General features: G+C 46.0%; 1 protein-coding gene across 1 annotated transcript in view; it reads left to right on the top strand.

Annotated features, from left to right (window-relative positions):
• The window catches only part of ADGRE5 (adhesion G protein-coupled receptor E5), a 180701-nt gene that overhangs the window by 71844 nt on the left and 88293 nt on the right, over positions 1 to 20564 (top strand). Inside the window, exon 6 of the mRNA XM_040414661.1 lies at positions 19013 to 19144. Coding sequence (XP_040270595.1) covers positions 19013 to 19144 — 132 coding nt within the window. The remainder of the gene's footprint in view (positions 1 to 19012; positions 19145 to 20564) is intronic.

The raw sequence follows: 20564 nt of genomic DNA, 5'->3' as shown, positions 1-20564 counted from the left end.
GAAACCCAGTAGTTGAATGGGGCCGAACCATCCGTCAGGATGTGGAGGGGTGTGCAGACATACTGTTCAACCATGTTAGTGAAATGCTGCCTCCTGCTAACACGTTCCGTATCAGGTGTCGGTGCAGATAGCTGTGGCGTGGAGACAAAACTTTTCCACATTTCTGCCATGCTAACCCTGCCCTCAGATGAGCTGGCCGTGACACAGCTGCGTTGGCGACCTCTTGCCACTCCTCTGCCTTCACCTTCCACCTGTTCCCCTGTGACATGTGGGAATGCTCTCAAGAGCGCCTCTATCAGCGTGCGCTTGTACTCGCGCATCTTACGGTCGCGCTCCAGTTCAGGAATTAAAGTGGGCACATTGTCTTTATACCGGGGATCCAGCAGGGTGGCCACCCAGTAGTCTGCACACGTTAAAACGTGGGCAACTCTGCTGTCGTTGCGCAGGCATTGGAGCATATATTCGCTCATGTGGGCCAGGCTACCCATGGGTAAGGACAAGCTGTCCTCTGTGGGAGGCGTATCGTCATCGTCCACCGTATCCCCCCAGCCACGCACCAGTGATGGGCCTGGGCTGCCACCCCGCTGTGAACTTGCGTCATCCTCGTCCCCCTCCACCTCCTCCTCCTCATCCTCCTCGTCCTCCAGTACAGTGCCTTGGCTGGCGACTTGTGAACCTGTCCTCTGCTGCTTAAACAAACCTCCCTCTGAGCCACTTCGAACAGACTGGCCCGAAAGTGTTAGAAACGAGCCCTCATCCTCCTCCTCCTCCTCCTCCTCCACCTGGGCCACCTCCTCTAACATCATTGCCCTAAGTGTTTTCTCAAGGAGACATAGAAGTGGTATTGTAACACTGATAACAGTGTCATCGCCACTGGCCATGTTGGTGGAGTACTCGAAACAGCGCAGCAGGGCACACAGGTCTCGCATGGAGGCCCAATCATTGGTGGTGAAGTGGTGCTGTTCGGCAGTACGACTGACGCGAGCGTGCTGCAGCTGAAACTCCACTATGGCCTGCTGCTGCTCGCACAGTCTCTCCAGCATGTGCAAGGTGGAGTTCCACCGGGTGGGCACGTCGCATATGAGGCGGTGAGCGGGAAGGCCGAAGTTCCGCTGTAGCGCAGACAGGCGAGCAGCGGCAGGATGTGAACGGCGGAAGCGCGCACAGACGGCCCGCACTTTATGCAGCAGCTCTGACATGTTGGGGTAGTGGTGAATGAACCTCTGCACCACCAAGTTCAGCACATGCGCCAGGCAAGGGATGTGCGTCAAACCGGCTAGTCCCAGAGCTGCCACGAGATTTCGCCCATTATCGCATACCACCAGGCCTGGCTTGAGGCCCACCGGCAGAAACCACTCGTCGGTCTGTTGTTCAATACCCCGCCACAACTCCTTTGCGCTGTGGGGCCTGTCCCCCAAACATATGAGTTTCAGAATGGCCTGCTGACGTTTACCCCGGGCTGTGCTGAAGTTGGTGGTGAAGGTGTGTGGCTGACCGGATGAGCTGGTGGAAGCAGTGGAGGAGGAAGCCGAGTAGGAGGAGGAGGCTACAGGAGGCAGAGAATGATGCCCTGCGATCCTAGGGGGCGGAAGGACGTGCGCCAAGGAACTGTCCGCCGGGGGCCCAGCCGCCACTACATTCATCCAGTGTGCAGTTAGTGAGATATAGCGTCCCTGGCCGTGCTTACTGGTCCACGTATCTGTGGTTAGGTGGACCTTGCCACAAATGGCGTTGCGCAGTGCACACTTGATTTTATCGGACACTTGCATGTGCAGGGAAGGCACGGCTGTCTTGGAGAAGTAGTGGCGGCTGGGAACCACATACTGCGGGACAGCCATGGCCATCAGCTGTTTGAAGCTGTCTGTGTCCACCAGCCGGAATGACAGCATTTCAAAGGCCAGCAGTTTAGAAATGCTGGCGTTCAGGCCAAGGGCTCGAGGGTGACTCGGGGGGAATTTGCGCTTCCTCTCTAAGGTTTGAGATATTGAGAGCTGAACGCTGCTGTGTGATATAGTGGAGACGCTAGTTGACGGTGGCGGTGGTGGTGGTGTCGGTGGCACATCCTCTGTTTGCTGCTCGGCAGGTGGCAACATTCCTCTCGAGGCGGAAGCCGAGGCAGCAGCGGTAGAGGGAGCAGGGGGAGCCTCAGCGAGTGCCTGGTTTTTAAGGTGTGTACCCCACTGCAGTTCATGCTTTGCATGTAGATGCCTGGTCATGCAGGTTGTGCTGAGGTTCAGAACGTTAATGCCTCGCCTCAGGCTCTGATGGCAGAGCGTGCAAGTCACTCGGGTCTTGTCGGTAGGACATTGTTTAAAGAAGTGCCATGCCAGGGAACTCTTTGAAGCTGCCTTTGTGGGGCTGGGTCCCTGTTGGCGATGTCCAGTAGCAGGCGAACTCTGGGGGCGGCGGCTCGTCTGCTTTGGCCCCCTGCTCCCTCTTTGGCTTCGCTGTTGTCTCGGTCTCACCACTACCTCTTCCTCTGAACTGTGAAAGTCATCGCCACGACCTTCAGTCCATGTGGGGTCTAAGACCTCATCGTCCTCTGCATCGTCTTCCACCCAGTCTCCCTCCCTGACCTCCTCCTGTTCAGTCTGCACACTGCAAAAAGACGCGGCAGTGGGCACCTGTGTTTCGTCATCATCAGAGAGTCGGTGACTCTGCTGTGGTGGTATTCCCATGTCCTCTTCATCTGGAGACATAAGTGGTTGTGCGTCAGTGCATGGTATGTCTTCCTCCACTGGGGAAGGGCTAGGTGGACGCCCCTGGGAAACCCTGGAAGCAGAGTCTTCAAACAGAAGAAGAGACTGCTGCATAACTTGTGGCTCAGACCGTTTCCCTGATATGCTTGGGGGTGATGTGACAGACTGATGGGCTTGGTTTTCAGGTGCCACCTGTGCGCTTTCCGCAGAAGACTGGGTGGAAGACCATGTGGTGAACGTGCTGGAAGCACTGTCGGCCACCCAATCGATTAATGCCTGTACCTGCTCAGGCCTTACCATCCTAAGAGCGGCATTGGGCCCCACGAGATATTGCGGTACATTCTGCCGGCTAGTTGAGGGAGTTCGTTCCCTACTGTGTGCGCCTGGGGCCGAACGGCCACGTCCTCTACCAGCAACAGAGGCTCCACGGACACCACCACGACCGCGTCCTCGTCCCTTAATAGTATTTTTCTTCATTGTTGCGATTCAACTCGCACCACAATGAAATATATTATTTTTTATAAGCAAAATCCCCTCACTGGAATACTTTCAGTCTTTTGACTGTATGGATTACAGATGGAATGACTGTTATATGTGAGTACCGCTTTCTTTGACAGATTCTAGTATGGGTACATATATGTTTTCCCAACGCCAGCACATTAGTTTGCTAATTCCAGATGTATGAAACGCAGGCCTAACTGTATCTAGTATATTGAACGCCAGATAAACTAACTTGGCCTTTTTTAAATAAAAAAAAAATTCCCTCACTGGAATACTTTCAGTCTTTTGACTGTATGGATTACAGATGGAATGACTGTTATATGTGAGTACCGCTTTCTTTGACAGATTCTAGTATGGGTACATATATGTTTTCCCAACCCCAGCACATTAGTTTGCTAATTCCAGATGTATGAAACGCAGGCCTAACTGTATCTAGTATATTGAGCGCCAGATAAACTAACTTGGCCTTTTTTAAATAAAAAAAAAATTCCCTCACTGGAATACTTTCAGTCTTTTGACTGTATGGATTACAGATGGAATGACTGTTATATGTGAGTACCGCTTTCTTTGACAGATTCTAGTATGGGTACATATATGTTTTCCCAACCCCAGCACATTAGTTTGCTAATTCCAGATGTATGAAACGCAGGCCTAACTGTATCTAGTATATTGAACGCCAGATAAACTAACTTGGCCTTTTTTAAATAAAAAAAATCCCCTCACTGGAATACTTTCAGTCTTTTGACTGTATGGATTACAGATGGAATGACTGTTATATGTGAGTACCGCTTTCTTTGACAGATTCTAGTATGGGTACATATATGTTTTCCCAACCCCAGCACATTAGTTTGCTAATTCCAGATGTATGAAACGCAGGCCTAACTGTATCTAGTATATTGAACGCCAGATAAACTAACTTGGCCTTTTTTAAATAAAAAAAATTCCCTCACTGGAATACTTTCAGTCTTTTGACTGTATGGATTACAGATGGAATGACTGTTATATGTGAGTACCGCTTTCTTTGACAGATTCTAGTATGGGTACATATATGTTTTCCCAACCCCAGCACATTAGTTTGCTAATTCCAGATGTATGAAACGCAGGCCTAACTGTATCTAGTATATTGAACGCCAGATAAACTAACTTGGCCTTTTTTAAATAAAAAAAATTCCCTCACTGGAATACTTTCAGTCTTTTGACTGTATGGATTACAGATGGAATGACTGTTATATGTGAGTACCGCTTTCTTTGACAGATTCTAGTATGGGTACATATATGTTTTCCCAACCCCAGCACATTAGTTTGCTAATTCCAGATGTATGAAACGCAGGCCTAACTGTATCTAGTATATTGAACGCCAGATAAACTAACTTGGCCTTTTTTAAATAAAAAAAATTCCCTCACTGGAATACTTTCAGTCTTTTGACTGTATGGATTACAGATGGAATGACTGTTATATGTGAGTACCGCTTTCTTTGACAGATTCTAGTATGGGTACATATATGTTTTCCCAACCCCAGCACATTAGTTTGCTAATTCCAGATGTATGAAACGCAGGCCTAACTGTATCTAGTATATTGAACGCCAGATAAACTAACTTGGCCTTTTTTAAATAAAATAAAAATTCCCTCACTGGAATACTTTATGGCTTTTCACTGTATGGATTACAGGTGGACTGGTATTAGTAGGGGTGACACAAGCACACCCAAGTCCCTGATGTAGGATTTCTATGGCACAGACCACTATTACAAGTGATTAATGGACGTTGGGAGAGATTGTGCTGCAGCACTAGTCCCAAGATGGCCGCCGCCTATCAGCCCAGTAACATGTGCCACAAAATGGTCTGCACAACCTTTAAAAAAAATAGCCTTGGACTGTGCTGCTAAATCGCTATTGGTCTGAATCCCAGGTGTAGATGTCTGACTTGTTTGGAGCTTTGGAATGCACACTGTGGCAGCTTCTGCTGCAGCACTACAAGTCGCAAAATGGCGGCCGGCGGTCAGCCCAGGTACATGTGGATGGAAAAATCACTCTGGCCACTCTAAAAATAGCCAATCCCTATCAAAAAAGCAGCTCAGCTGCAGTTGTTCAGATGAATCACAGGTGGAGGAGAGAAATTTGCTTCCAGTTATTCAATTATCCCTGCCTATTATCGCCCTAGCATCAGCTGCGTCTATCCCTGTTCTATTCACATCGGGAGTGAGCACGTCCCGACGTGCGCACAAGCTTATAAAGAGGCTGAGTCACATGCTGCACTTGGCCAATCACAGCCTTGCCAATAGTAGGCATGGCTGCGATGGCATCTTAGGGCAAGTAGTATGATGCATGTTGATTGGCTGCTTTGCAGCCTTTCAAAATGCGCCAAAATACATGCCGAACGACGAACCCGAACCCGAACTTTTACGAAAAAGTTCGGGTTCGGGTCCGTGTCACGAACACCCCAAAATTCGGTACGGACCCGAACTATGCTCGAACTGTTCGCTCAACACTATTTGTAAGGCTTCCAGATGCCATGGCAATCTTCGGGACCCTGTCAGGGCAGCGCAGGAACCAAAGGAGTAAGATAGGGAGCAGGGATACTCTGCAGACTGAATCCTTAGATGGCACGGTCAGCATTGACAGTGGCATCTAAAGGGTTAATCCGCTGGCATCAGAGTTTTCACCAATACCTATGGTTACTGTGGGGACCCAGCTGTAACCATCGGGCCCCTGCTGCTGATCATTTGAGTGCAGCTCCTGCACCTGCCCGATCAGAGCACCATACGCTGCCGCTTAGATACTGCCCTTAGCACCGTATATGTACGGCGCAGGTCACTTACAGGTTAAGGGGAAATTTATGAAAATTGTCTAAAAGAAACATTGCTTTTGTTGCCCATAGCAACTAATCACAAAGCAGCTTTCATTTTTCAAGAGCAGAATAAGAAATGAAAGCTGTGTTGTGATTGGTTGCTATGGGCAGCAAAGGCAATATCTAATTAGACAGTTTTCTAACCCAATGGCAGCGACAGAGAGCCCTTCTGGACCCTCTGTGTTCTGTATTGTGCGCACACTCAGCTGTCCTTGGTAACAAACAGTCTTTTGACCTGAATGCTCAACTGCCGCTCTATTCAAGCTCCCCATTTCGAGGGTCATAAGCAGAACCCCAAAACAGGGTTACTGCAAAAGAGTAATTGTTGTAATGTTTTATTGCTAAGTAAAATGTTCCAGTTTACTGTAATTGAATACCCAACATGATTGAATGGACAATGCAGTGCCCGGGTTTGGGGTGGTCCCATGCTACAGTGGGTCCCCCGGACACCATCGAGGTGTCACCACGTGTTGCCACTCTCTGGAAGCGATGGTAAGGTGTGATGCACCCCAATGGGAATTAAGTCCAGAGAGTCAGGGTCTGCGATAAAACCAGTGTGCTTCTTTACTGGAGGAACTTAAGTGCAAAACAATACAGGCGAGGTACTGGGCTGGATTCTCCAGTCATCTCCTGGGCAGAAAAAGGGTTCATGCTGAGGAAAGGCCTGAGCTAGCTGTCCCTCTCTCTCAGAAGGCTGGTACCCTGGCCAATGACTGGTGGCCCAGGGTCTGTGGCTCAGTGGTCCGGCTGGCTCTTTGGTCACAAGGCTGGTGACCCAGGGTCTCAGCGTCTTCTTCATGTCACTCATGCAGTCTGGCAGAGTCTCTTCTTCTAAACACTGATCCCTAACTGCAGAACACTAGGGCTCCGACTGTTCTCCTTATATACAGTTTCTAGCTGAACTAGAACCTTGTAGAGCAGGGGTGGGGAACCTTTTTGCTGCCGAGGGCCATATGGATATTTGTAAGATCGTTCGGGGGCCATACAAAATTCTCAACTTAAAAATTTGATGGCTATATGTGGTCAAACATATAAGTGACTTAGGGGTAAGTTACAGAAATTGCACTTCAATTTAAAAAATCTAGAGCGCTGTATTTTGCAGCACAAAATGGCGCCTGCACTATATATTACAAATAGTACAGGCGCCATTTTGACCACACATAGCTGTCTAATATTTAAGTTGAGAACATTATATATTTAGTTCTTTATTTGGCATTAATGGTAGCCAAGCTAATCCCAGAGGGGTCCACCCAGCTTTCACTCCCCCTACCACTGTCCCTGCCTCTTTTCTTCGCAACTGTCCCTATCTTTGTCCCTTTCTCAGCCTCAGATCTGCCCCCAACCTTCATCAGCCTCAAATTAACCTCCTATCAGACCTCCCAGCCTACATCAGCCTCAGATCAGACCCTCCCCAGCCTTAGATCAATCCCCCATCAGACCCCCAGCCTCAGATCACACCACCATCAGACCTCCCAACCTCAGATCAGACCCCCATCAGACCCTACCTAGCCTCAGATCATCCCCCAGCAGACCCTCCCTAGCCTCAGATCAGCCCCCATCAGACCCCCCCAGCCTCAGTTCACACCCCCATCAGACCTGACAACCTCAAATCAGCCCCATCAGACCCCCCAGCCTCAGATCAGACCCTCATCAGACTCCCCAGCCTCAGATCAGACCCCCCCAGCCTCAGATCAGACCCCCAATAGGCCCCCCATCCTCAGATCAGATCAGACCCCTATCAGACCTCCAGCCTCAGATCAGACCCCCCAGCCTCAGATCAGACCCCATCAGACCCTCCCCACCATCAGATCAGCCCCAATCAGACATTTAAAAAAAAAATAAAAAATAAACTTACCTCTCCAGCTCTGGATGGCGCTGCCTCTTGGCAGATTTACTTACCCTCATTGGTTGTCTTCCTGCCACGCTGTACTGTGACCTGACAGCTCACAGCATCAGGTCATAGTGCGCATCTACGTGCACTACGTCCGGACACAGCGTGGGGCCAGAAGAAGACCAGGGAAGGTGAGTACAGCTAGCAATGCGCTGTTCTAACCTTCCTGTGCCTCCCAAATGCTAATGACCGCTTCCATAATGGAAGCAGTCATTAGCATTTTCTGGCAGGGGCCCACATGAAATGGTCCTACGGGCTGTATGTGGCGGAGGTTTCCCTCCCTTGTTTTAGAAGGAGGGGTGGAATCGAGAAACTCAGCAGAACAAATACAATGTTACACTTTCGGTCTGCATTAGAACGTCAATAATACCTAATGGGAATGACAAAGCAGTTTTTCCTGACAAAAACAAGTCTTCAGACATAACAACATAGCTAAAGCAGACATGTAAAAGATCAGTCTGTCTGGTTATATTGGTAAACAAGTCTGTTTTTTCCCCTCCAAAACATGCTCTTCTTTAACCCTTATGGTAACTATGGAAAATTACTTCTCATTATTAGCTTGAAAGTCCCAAAAGTCTCTAAGTGTTCATTTACCCTTTCCACAGTGCCATGCAAATGCAGTGCAAATGAACAGGATATATATCACAACAAACATGTGAAGTGCAAGTTAACCCTTCAAAGTGAAATAAAGTAAGGAGTTGATGACTTTGCATAGGCGAAATAGGGGCAAATGTCCACAAAAGTTCAGACTTCAAAGTACCCTATACCAGGGCACTACAACAAGTCAGGGTTGACATCTTCAATCAGCGTCTTTAGGTTGCTAGGAGATGGACCAGTATCCAACCCATAGTTAGTTGAGAGTCTGTTTTTAGCTAAGGAAGAGAGAGGATCTATGTTGTATGAGCTCCTCAGAGCTAGACTGTTCCATCATTTTTAAATAGCTGCCTGAGCAAGTTACTCTACTACAAAAGAACTTCAAATAGAGAAAGAAAACTAGAAGGATCAGAATCTACAGGGGCATGCATTGGAGTCAGACAGCCAGGTATTGTGCACATTTGTGGCAGGGAGAGACTTTGCCGATGTGATAGAGAACATTGCTAACATACCCTTCCACACTGGGGCACGGTTTGGCCAGCCATATCTTAATTCTGTCCCTCCTCAGCCTGGGATTTGTCTATTAAAACCTTAGTTTCATGCCTTAACTGTTATTTGCTTTGAACTGTGCCTTGATACTGATGAATGTACTACTACTCCTATCCTGCACTAGTAAATAGGACTTATTTATTTACTTCAACTGGCCTGGTTACTGACTCTACCACATGCTGGCCACAGTACCTACATCTCCTGCCTTGCACCTGGACCAACACGACACCAAGGGCACCCGAACTACCACCAGACAGGAACCCCAACCTCAGGATGACACCTGAGGGAAGAAAGGGTGTGCCCTCCTGCTATCTGTATAAGGACTGCCACTGTGATCCATGTGCACAACTATCATTACCAGAGCCACTACCACTCACATCCTGCACTTGCTCTTTCTGTGCTCACTGCTCATGCTTTACTCAGAACCGCATTGTAGTGATCTAGTGGAGGTCCCAGCTGTGGTGCCCCCAGAGATCATACATTTGTTACCTATCCTGCAGCCAGTTCACAGTTTAGTATGAATGATGCAATAATTACATAGTCTGGTCTAATGCAAAGGGTCAGCGAGGGGCCGGTTTGCTCAAATCTACCCCAAAGTTGGTGGGGGCTCAAATTTCCCAAAATACTGTATATCGGCAACAATGCAGCACAGTGCATGACTTTTTCTACCAGGGGCTCACCTGTTGTCCAAATTCACACCAAAAAAATCTAATATTAGTTACTTTCAGTGGCATAACTAGAGATGACTGGGCCCAATAGCAATTTTTGAACAGGGCCAATCCCCCGCCCCTGCAACTTCATTGCAACCACCTCCTCCTGTGCAATCCCCACTCCTGTATCTAGTTAAAGGGACTCTGTCACCACTTTCTAACCCCCCCTTTTCAAAGTATTGTTATCTGCATGGCGCCCCTGTGATTATAAATGTGTTGTTAGAAGTTAAATTCGCCGTCTCCTTTTGATAAAAAGAGCTTTTATCTAACCTGTCAATCTTCTTGATAAGGTGCCCAGGGCGTTTCTTTTCGTCTCAATCTGCCGCCCGCCGCCGCCACCGTTGGTGCCCAGCTCCTCCCCTCATGCTTTCAGCGCCGCCTGAATGTAATCAAATACGCCTCCGGCTCTCTCTCAGTGCCCCCTCCTCCTTTTCAAAGATCCCGCGCGTGCGCACAGGGCTGTGCCTGATGCGCCCGTGCGGACATTTACAATCAGCCTCATTGAGCGAAGTGCGCATGCGCGCACTTCGCTCAACCTCCTCATCAGACGAGCACTGCAGCCAGCCGGCTGCAGTGCTCGTCTGATGAGGAGGTTGAGCGAAGTGCGCGCATGCGCACTTCGCTCAATGAGGCTGATTGTAAATGTCCGCACGGGCGCATCAGGCACAGCCCTGTGCGCACGCGCGGGATCTTTGAAAAGGAGGAGGGGGCACTGAGAGAGAGCCGGAGGCGTATTTGATTACATTCAGGCGGCGCTGAAAGCATGAGGGGAGGAGCTGGGCACCAACGGTGGCGGCGGCGGGCGGCAGATTGAGACGAAAAGAAACGCCCTGGGCACCTTATCAAGAAGATTGACAGGTTAGATAAAAGCTCTTTTTATCAAAAGGAGACGGCGAATTTAACTTCTAACAACACATTTATAATCACAGGGGCGCCATGCAGATAACAATACTTTGAAAAGGGGGGGTTAGAAAGTGGTGACAGAGTCCCTTTAAGATCGCTCTCCCATATCAGTCTGCCCCTCCATTAATTTCCTCTTTTTGACCCAAGTCTCTCTGTCTCTCTTTGATTCTTAAATGTCCCTCTTTTTGACGTCTCGATCTACGTGGCGTCCCACGTGACCAACCAGGGAGATGGTTTATTGGTCGATGATATGATCCAATTGGGTAAGTCGGAAATGGCGGAAATCGATGAAGCAGAGTTCAGCCGGTTGAACTCTGCTTCATCGATTTCCACCATTTCCGACTTACCCAATTGGATCATATCATCGACCAATAAACCATCTCCCTGGTTGGTCACGTGGGACGCCACGTAGATCGAGACGAGGGATCACTCCGAAGGAGGCGGTAGTGAACAAGTACGAGCTGAAGGCGTAACATCCACCATTTGGAAGCGCTGTTTGAGCGCAAAGTTTTTTCCATCGGAGATCGCAAAGAGGACATTCCTTTGAACCATCCAGGTCCCTACTACTGGTAAAACAGTATATAATTATACGATTATTTAATAGTAGAACTTTCCAGTGGTAAAATCGATTATCTAGTAGTGGAATTTTTGCAGATATACGCTAATATTGTAAGCAAAGAGGTCATATTCATTTGGAGTACTCCAGCTATACACTCACCTAAAGAATTATTAGGAACACCATACTAATACGGTGTTGGACCCCCTTTTGCCTTCAGAACTGCCTCAATTCTACATGGCATTGATTCATCAAGGTGCTAATAGCATTATTTAGAAATGTTGGCCCATATTGATAGGATAGCATCTTGCAGTTGATGGAGATTTGAGGGATGCACATCCAGGGCACGAAGTTCCCGTTCCACCACATCCCAAAGATGCTCTATTGGGTTGAGATCTGGTGACTGTGGGGGCCATTTTAGTACAGTGAACTCATTGTCATGTTCTAGAAACCAATTTGAAATGATTTGAGCTTTGTGACATGGTGCATTATCCTGCTGGAAGTAGCCATCAGAGGATGGATACATGTTCTTATTCTGTTTACGCCAAATTCGGACTCTACCATTTGAATGTCTCAACAGAAATCGAGACTCATTAGACCAGGCAACATTTTTCCAGTCTTCAACAGTCCAATTTTGGTGAGCTCGTGCAAATTGTAGCCTCTTTTTCCTATTTGTAGTGGAGATGAGTAGTACCCGGTGGGGTCTTCTGCTGTTGTAGCCCATCCGCCTCAAGGTTGTGCATGTTGTGGCTTCACAAATGCTTTGCTGCATACCTCGGTTGTAACGAGTGGTTATTTCAGTCAACGTTGCTCTTCTATCAGCTTGAATCAGTCGGCCCATTCTCCTCTGACCTCTAGCATCCACAAGGCATTTTTGCCCACAGGACTGCCGCATACTGGATGTTTTTCCCTTTTCACACCATTCTTTGTAAACCCTAGAAATGGTTGTGCGTGAAAATCCCAGTAACTGAGCAGATTGTGAAATACTCAGACCGGCCCGTCTGGCACCAACAACCATGCCACGCTCAAAATTGCTTAAATCACCTTTCTTTCCCCTTCTGACATTCAGTTTGGAGTTCAGGAGATTGTCTTGACCAGGACCACACCCCTAAATGCATTGAACCAACTGCCATGTGATTGGTTGACTAGATAATTGCATTAATGAGAAATAGAACAGGTGTTCCTAATAATTCTTTAGGTGAGTGTATAGATGTATGTGTGAGCTCCGCATTATATGTATCTATATATACACTGATATGCTGACATGAAATAAGGTTATGTTTAATATTTTAACATTTTATTGGGATAATAAATTTTATGTATGCAAAAATACTGTGAGCCAGCCTGATTGATTTATTTTTATCTAATCAATTGTTTAAGGTCTGCTGGTAGTTGATGACCACCCAATATTTCAGCAAACCAAAAAAATAAATATTTCCACTACCACTCACCTATATACCATTAAATGGGGTTGTCCAACTCCAAACCCAAAATTAAGCACCTCTCAGAACGTGTGTAAAATAAAGAAACAAAGCTCCTCACCTGTTGCAAGCAGCTCCGTTCCAGCGCCGAGGGTCCCATCCTGCTGCTTCTGGTCGTCTGTCTACTAGTCTGACGTCCAATCCACTCGAACTATAATATAACTATTTGGAGCTAATTTAGATTCTTATGTTTTTGGTGCACATTCCAGTCCATCCAGATGCTAGAACACTCACACATAGAAGTCCATATATACAACAAATGAAAGTGAATCCCGCACCTCCGATGTATATAAAATCTTCCGCTTTATTGCAAATGCTTAAATTATTTCTCAAAAGGTAACAGGCCAATTGGATAGTTAGTCAATTAAAACGTAACTTTTAATGTAAATGTTCTAAGATAAGGAGAAGATGAAAATATAAATTAGTGTACCTGGGTGCACGGCAGTAGTGATGACGAACATCGGCCGGGATGGTTCGCGATCAAATGTTCACGGCGGGCCCCATTGACTTTAATGGCAGGCAAACCTGAAAAAACCTTCAGGTCATATTTGCAGCACCAAATACTTACTAGAAGTGCACAAATAGTCCCACAACATGGACAGTGACAGGATCATTGGCAAAAATTCCCACAAAAAATATGTATTTTAATCAGGGGCCATTTGTATGCGTCTTAAAGGGAAACTCTCAAAAATGTGCCCTGCTGGAGCCTAGAAAAATATTATTTTAGGCCACGGGAGTACGGGCCCAGATGTACTGTATCTTGGCACCGACACTGTGTACCAGAGATATATTCACTTGTCGCTGACCGTGGCCATATAGCTCTGGGATGCCCTTCTGGGAGAAATATTTCCTTACGGGGACCTTCCATTGTGGTGTGCCAATGGCCAGAAATTTTCTAAAGGCCTCTGAGTCCACCTGTTTATATGGCAGTAGTTGGCGGGCTAGCAGTTCCAACAAGCCAGCGGTCAGCCATTGGGCAAGAGGGTTATCGGGCGTCATCAATTTTTTACGCTCGAATATTTGAGCCATGGAAGCCTTCCTTCTGCCAGATGAACGCAACGACGGCACAGTGGAAGGTGGAGTGGAGGACAAATGGGAGGAGAGAGGAGAAGGAGAAGAGGGAGGAGAAGGAGAAGAGGGAGGACGTGGAGCGCCGGGAGTGTGCTTTGTGGGTTCTGACGGTGTTCCTCCCACTGGGCTCGGTGATGGGAGGCCAGGTGCCTTCTTAAGGCGGTCGTCCCTAGGTGAGTGTTGGGCTTACCGCGACTTATGCATTGACAGCACAGGCTGCAGATGGCAACACTATTGTCAGCAGCTGACACGTTAAAAAAAAGCCCACACTGCAGAGCCATGTGCTGGCATCCTGGGAGCGCCAGAAGTGACCGTGCATGGTGGATGGCTCGCTCCAGATACATTTGCAGTCTGATTTTTGCCCCCTGTGCCCTGCGAGCTCTGCCTGCTTCTCCTCCTTCTCTGCTGCTCCCTCTGAACTCCCCTCCTCTTCCTCTATTGTGGGCACCCACGTGACATCCTTTGACACGTCATCATCGTCACCTTCACCACCACTGACATTTGAGAGTAGGCAGCAACAGCAGGAACCTCCCTCCTTGGGCTGATCTGGGTACTGTCGTCAGACCGCTGGGTGGCGGCCGTTGCTACCTCCTCTTCCTCATCCTATGTCAAGAATGCATTGGTAAGGTCTGGGAATGGATGGGCAAATAATTCCTCTGACTCGAGTGGAGGGGCTATGCTGGTGGTGGTGTATTTGGGGGTGCACACAGCAGAGAGTGAGGAGGGTGCAGATACAGAGGATGATGAGGGTGCAAAAGCGGAAGGGTGAGTAAGCCACTCAACCAACTCTGGTGTGCACCTTCTCCAACTTCCCACTTAGGCTCCGGCCCTGCCCGACCCCTACCATCCCTGTGGAACGGCCTGCCTCTTCCTCTGCCTGTCATTTTCAAAATGATCCTGTGCCTAAGTCACTAGAGAAGAGTAGTATTTGTGGAAGCAGGTATATCGCAGGCCTCAATCAATATTTGGTGGAAACAGGTATATCAAACCCCTTAATCGGTATTTTGTGGAAGCAGGTATATCGCAGGCTTCAACCAATATTTGGTGGAAACAGGTATATAAAACCCCTTTATCGGTATTTTGTGGAAGCAGTTATGTCGCTGCCCTCAATCAGTATTTGTGGAAGCAGGTATATCAAACCCCTTAATCAGTATTTTGTGGAAGCAGGTATATCGCAGCCCTCAATCAGTATTTTGTGGACGCAGGTATATCAAACCCCTTAATCAGTATTTTGTGGAAGCAGGTATATCGCAGCCCTCAATCAGTATTTTGTGGAAGCAGGTATATCAAACCCCTTAATCAGTATTTTGTGGAAGCAGGTATATCGCAGCCCTCAATCAGTATTTGTGGAAGCAGGTATATTAAACTCCTTAATTAGTATTTTGTGGAAGCAGGTATATCGCAGGCCTCAATCAATATTTGGTGGAAACAGGTATATCAAACCCCTTAATCATTATTTTGTGGAAGCAGGTACAGATGTAGTAGAGTTAACACACATGCTTTCTGAGACATGTTATCTAAACTAAAAAGGTTAAGCAAACACTTTAAATTGCTTTTCAATGGTTTTTGTTTCAATATAATGTGATGAGTTAAGAAATTTGAGTAAAGAGTTTGAGTGTAAAGCCTACTACATCTGTATATCGCAGCCCTCAATCGGTATTTTGTGGAAGCAGGTATATCAAACCCCTTAATCAGTATTTTGTGGAAGCAGGTATATCGCAGGCCACAATTAATATTTGGTGGAAGCAGGTATATCAAACCCCTTAATCGGTATTTTGTGGAAGCAGGTATATCGCACTCCTCAATCAATATTTGGTGGAAGCAGGTATATGGAATTCCTTATACCAAAAAATTGTAGAGCCCCACAGATGCTCAGTCTTCATGTCCTGTCCCTTTGACTCTACCTGTACTGATTATGTTATTGATTTGAATAAAATGAGATTTTTTATCACTATACATCCTCGCTCTTTTTTGGTATAATTTGTAGTTGGTTGAGGAGTTTGGTATTGTAATTTGGGTTGTTGTAGGTTATAATATGGAATCCCTTAATCAGTATTTTGTGGAAGCAGGTATATCACACACCTCAATTTTTTTTTTGGCCACAACAGTTATATCACAACACCCTCTTTATTTGGGACAACAGGTATATCGCAGCCCTCAATCAGTATTTTGTGGAAAAAGGTATATCACACCCCTCAATCAGTTTTTTGAGGGCAACAGGTATATCACACCCGTTGCAAATAGTTGTTCCAATAGCGCTTGTCCTTCTATATAGCAGAACCGCACACAACTGCTGCACAATACAAATGCATTATATACTTTCTATGCTAGAAAGTATATTATAGGTATATCACACCCCTCAATCAGTTTTTTGGGGCAACAGGTATATTACACCTGTTGCAATTAGTTGTTCCAATAGCATTTGTCCTTCTATATAGCTGCGGTATCGCAGCAGAACCGCACTCAACTGCTGCACAATACAAATGCACTATAATATACTTTCTATGTTAGAAAGTATATTATAAGTATATCACACCCCTCAGTATATCACACCTATAGATAGCACACCTATACCAGTCCTAAAAGGACTTTTTTGGCCCTATTAGCTAGCGTTTGGTGTCCCTAACAGCCTGTCCCTGCTCCACAAAGCAACCTCTCCCTACACTGGCAAAACACAGAATGTAAAATAGCTGCCAGATCGGGTTCTTTGATAGGGTGGGGGTGTGTCCATGTGCTAAAATGTCTCAATTGGCTGTCCTGTCCCACCTGATGGATGTGTCATGGGTCAAAGTTTGGCGCAATGCAAAAGAATATGGCGCTGGCAAACATCGCCATATGTTTGGCGAATCGCAAACGCGCAAAGTTTGCAGTGAAACGACCGCTGGATGAACCACAAGGCCATCTCTACATGGCAGCACTTGACCAGAACAAGATAATACTAGACCCAGTTGTCCTACCGCATCCGAATATTTATTAAGGACAATTCAAGGGCAATCTATTTGAGGGATAGGTTCCAGATGGGGTCGCCCTTATCATGGCTAGTGCTCCATATATAGGCTTTTTTAGGGCCAGTGTAGCACCCCCTTTAGGGCTTAAATAGGGACAGACTAGTTCCCTAGCTGCTCATTTACATTTTAAGGTACCCATACCGGATGTTCTTTTCCTTCTACCTGGACTTAGACCAGATGCAAGACCGGACCCACTACTGGAACAACGACCTGAATAATTTGGATGCAGTAGGACAACTGGATCTAGTATTATCTTGTTCTGGTCAGGTGCCGCCGTGCACCCTGGTACTATTGTCTACCTCAATCACTTTTTTGACTATCAATCAGGGAATTTATATTTTCATTTTCTCCTTTATCTTAGAACATTTACATAGTCAATTAAAACGTAACTTTTTAACTATCCAATTGGGCTGTTACCTTTTGAGAAATAATTGAACTTATCCCGGTGACAATTACACATTTACTGTAATCAGTGGAGTTATTACTTCATTTTATTGCAAATGCCTTAAAAACTTTGCCAGACGAAGCCAGAAGGACATTGTTTTGACCTCCTTTTGGCAATCCATGCTTATGGACATGTGTATTGTGTATGATGGGAGCTTTCCCAGCATAAACGTTACATGGAGATGAATAAAAAAAATTATCCTTAAAGTGAACATACTGTAAAGCCTATATTAGACGGAGCATGTCATTCAAAAAACAGTAATTAATAAATCCGTATAGGCCCCCACTCAGTGACTATAAATGATGTCTCCTCTGTCTGGAGTTGTTCTTTCTTTTTTCCCCAACTTCTTTCTGTATAACTGAACAGAACAAACAGAACACAGATATTTAGTAATCATTAGTGATGAGCGGCAGGGGTCATATTCGAATTCGCGATATTTCGCGAATATTTTGTAGAATATTCATCTAAAATTCGCAAATTCGAAAATTCACGATTTTTTTTTTTACTCAAAAAATCGGAAAGGTAATGATTGTGCAATATGCGAATTTTCGGAATTCGAATTTTAGGATTCAAATTTTTTATTGCAAATTTTTCAACTTACAACTATTAGACAAAGAAGATTATATCACTATATTAGCTAAATTGCTCTATTCGATTTTTTTCGAATATTCTCTTTATTGCTATAACTTTGTTTTTTCGAATATTCGTAATATTCTAAAACAAGAATATATAGCAATATAGCGAATATTCAAAAAAAACTAATATAGAGCAAAATTCGCAAACACTACTACTCCTAAAGTCAAGTATATTGCAGCCTTCTTATTGGCCCACAAGCTAGAAGCAGTGAGGAATCATGTGTACTGATAAAAAAAAAAATAAAAAAAATCTGAAAAAATCAAATATTCGAAATTCGAATATTCGTGATCAACACTAGTAATCATCCCCATTTAGGTCCAAGTAGATATAATGCCCTCCCCAGTAGTTCCTCTTTACATATAGTGCCCCCCAGTAGTGCCTCTTTATATATAGTGCCCCCCAGTAGTGCCCCTTTATATATAGTGCCCTCCAGTAATGCCACTTAATATATATACAGGATAGTGCCTCCTCCTTGGTGCCTCAGTAGTGTTCGCAAAGGAAAAAAAGAGCAAAATACTCACCTCCATCTGGCTCCCTGGGTTACAGTACAGGCGGTTCTCCTGCACCGGGTCTCTGGCGATGTGTTGACATTGTCACAACGCCTCTGACCAGGCACAGCAGGTCGCAATGATGTCAACATAGCGACCATTTTGCACCTTAGCACTGCCTCATAGGCATCAAGCTTTGCAGCCTTTAGTCTATGAGTCTAAACGACGGGGCACAGGAGCCAACAGTTCCTGTCCCTGTCATTTAACACCTGCACACTCCGCGGACCAGTACCAGATGATCCATGGCCCGGTACTGGTCCGCGGCCCAGTGGTTGGAGACCGCTGCTCTAAAGGCATTCCGTTACACATTCCATAATGGAATTGCCTTATGGTCCGCAATTCAGCATATACCTTCGCTCATCCCTAGTTACTATTTGTACCCAGTACATATAATATACTGTAGGCTTAAACCCGTAAGTATGGCTTCTGGCCTCCCGAGTGCATACCATCCTAGACTTCACGTCAGTGTAAAATATGTTTATCTCTTCAGCTTCTGAAGTCTGGATCTATCATCAAGATGTCTGAACACGTGTGTATGTTTCTAATAAAACTTTTCTTATTCTTTGCTACAGAAATTCAGAAGTGTAAGGCTGTTTTTTGTGGTTTAAAGGGTATATGTGTTTCAAAAGCCAACACCATATCATGTTCCTGTCAAGAAGGATACAGAGCAATTTCCCTGGGATTACAGCACCCACAATGCAATGGTGAATACTGCAGCCGGGGAACTACATGCTTGCATTATTCCTTCTCTCCTTTACCCTTATGTGTGCGTGCTTTTTGCTATTGTGCTATACTTGGTCATTTAAGCCCTCAGATACCGCACACAGCAGTTTTTTCACCCAGCCAATTCTCAGCAAATTTGCCGGGTTGCGGCCGGACCTCTGCCGGTCTCCGGGCCGCAACCCGGTCTCCGATGGGGACACCTGTCGGCAAAGTTCGTGAGCATGGAAAAGTCACCAATTTGGCTTGCTACTGTACAAAATCTGCGACCAATATATGCCATAAAAGTGGTGTATATCAGTTAATAATTGAGCCCCAATTTCTATAAAATGCTGGCTGGAGTCTGGTTAAGGTGGTATCTCAGAAGATGGTTAAACTGTAGTTGGCGCCATGGCATCTCCTCCATCTGGCATGGTCTGCACTGCTCCCCCACAGTCATGGTATTCCTCTCCTAATGAGTAATGCACAAAGTCGTGCAAACAGTATTATCGTGATTGCCAACTTTTCGTGTGGGCCACAAAACAATATCCCTTTTCACAGACCGTGACCCCTTTTACTTGGTCCCAGCATCGCCACATACAGTTAAAATACAGTTAAAATTCATGAAGGGCTGATTTTTGGGGAACAAACAGCTCCCTAGATTTGCCACGTCTTCCACAAGACTAAGAGGTTACTCCTTTTTCCAGGACCATCACAGACATCCTGGGTGTATGAGTATTGGTAAGACATTATTGACTCTGCACAACATAATGGTTTTGGTCACATGCATTTCATATCTATAGGCCTTGGCTACTGTCAGGATACAGTGGCTAGGCTGCTTCTTTCTAAGACTAAGGCCTGTTTCACACTGCCGGCAGCCTGTTCCGGCATAGAATGTTGGGAATCGGCCGAACAAAAACTGCTGCATGCAGCGGTATTTGTCTGGCCAATTCTCTGTGTATTTGCGTGATTGTGGCTGTATCAACGCCGGACCCCATTATTGTTAATGCGACCGGACGACATTCTGGTAGCGTCCGGCAATGCCGGATCCAACAGGCTGCTCCCAGCTGAAACAGATTAGCAAATGTGAAACAAGCCTAAGATTTCTACTTTTCCATGGTTCTCACCTGTGCCTATGCACTATCTAAGCCCTGAGGGGGCGCATTTGTATAGCTAGTGCCACTCACTTCTACTGCTAGCTAGTTACATGCAGGAATCTGCAGCACTTCCCAGCTCACACTGCTCCTGTTTCCAACTCATAGTGGCTATCCAGGATTGCAACAAACTGGCAACAGATTACCCTCAAAACATATCTTTTTCTATCACCTAGTTTTTAGAGTCTTATTTTAATGTCTAAAATTCAGGCTATGGACACCTCTGGGGGATATATTTTTTTTTATTAATTCCATATATTTTGGGCTGAAA

Source organism: Bufo bufo, chromosome 1 (assembly GCF_905171765.1).
Source record: "Bufo bufo chromosome 1, aBufBuf1.1, whole genome shotgun sequence".
NCBI lineage: Eukaryota > Metazoa > Chordata > Amphibia > Anura > Bufonidae > Bufo > Bufo bufo.
The sequence above is the reverse complement of the archived record's forward strand: the minus strand, read 5'-3'. Positions and strand labels throughout refer to the sequence as shown.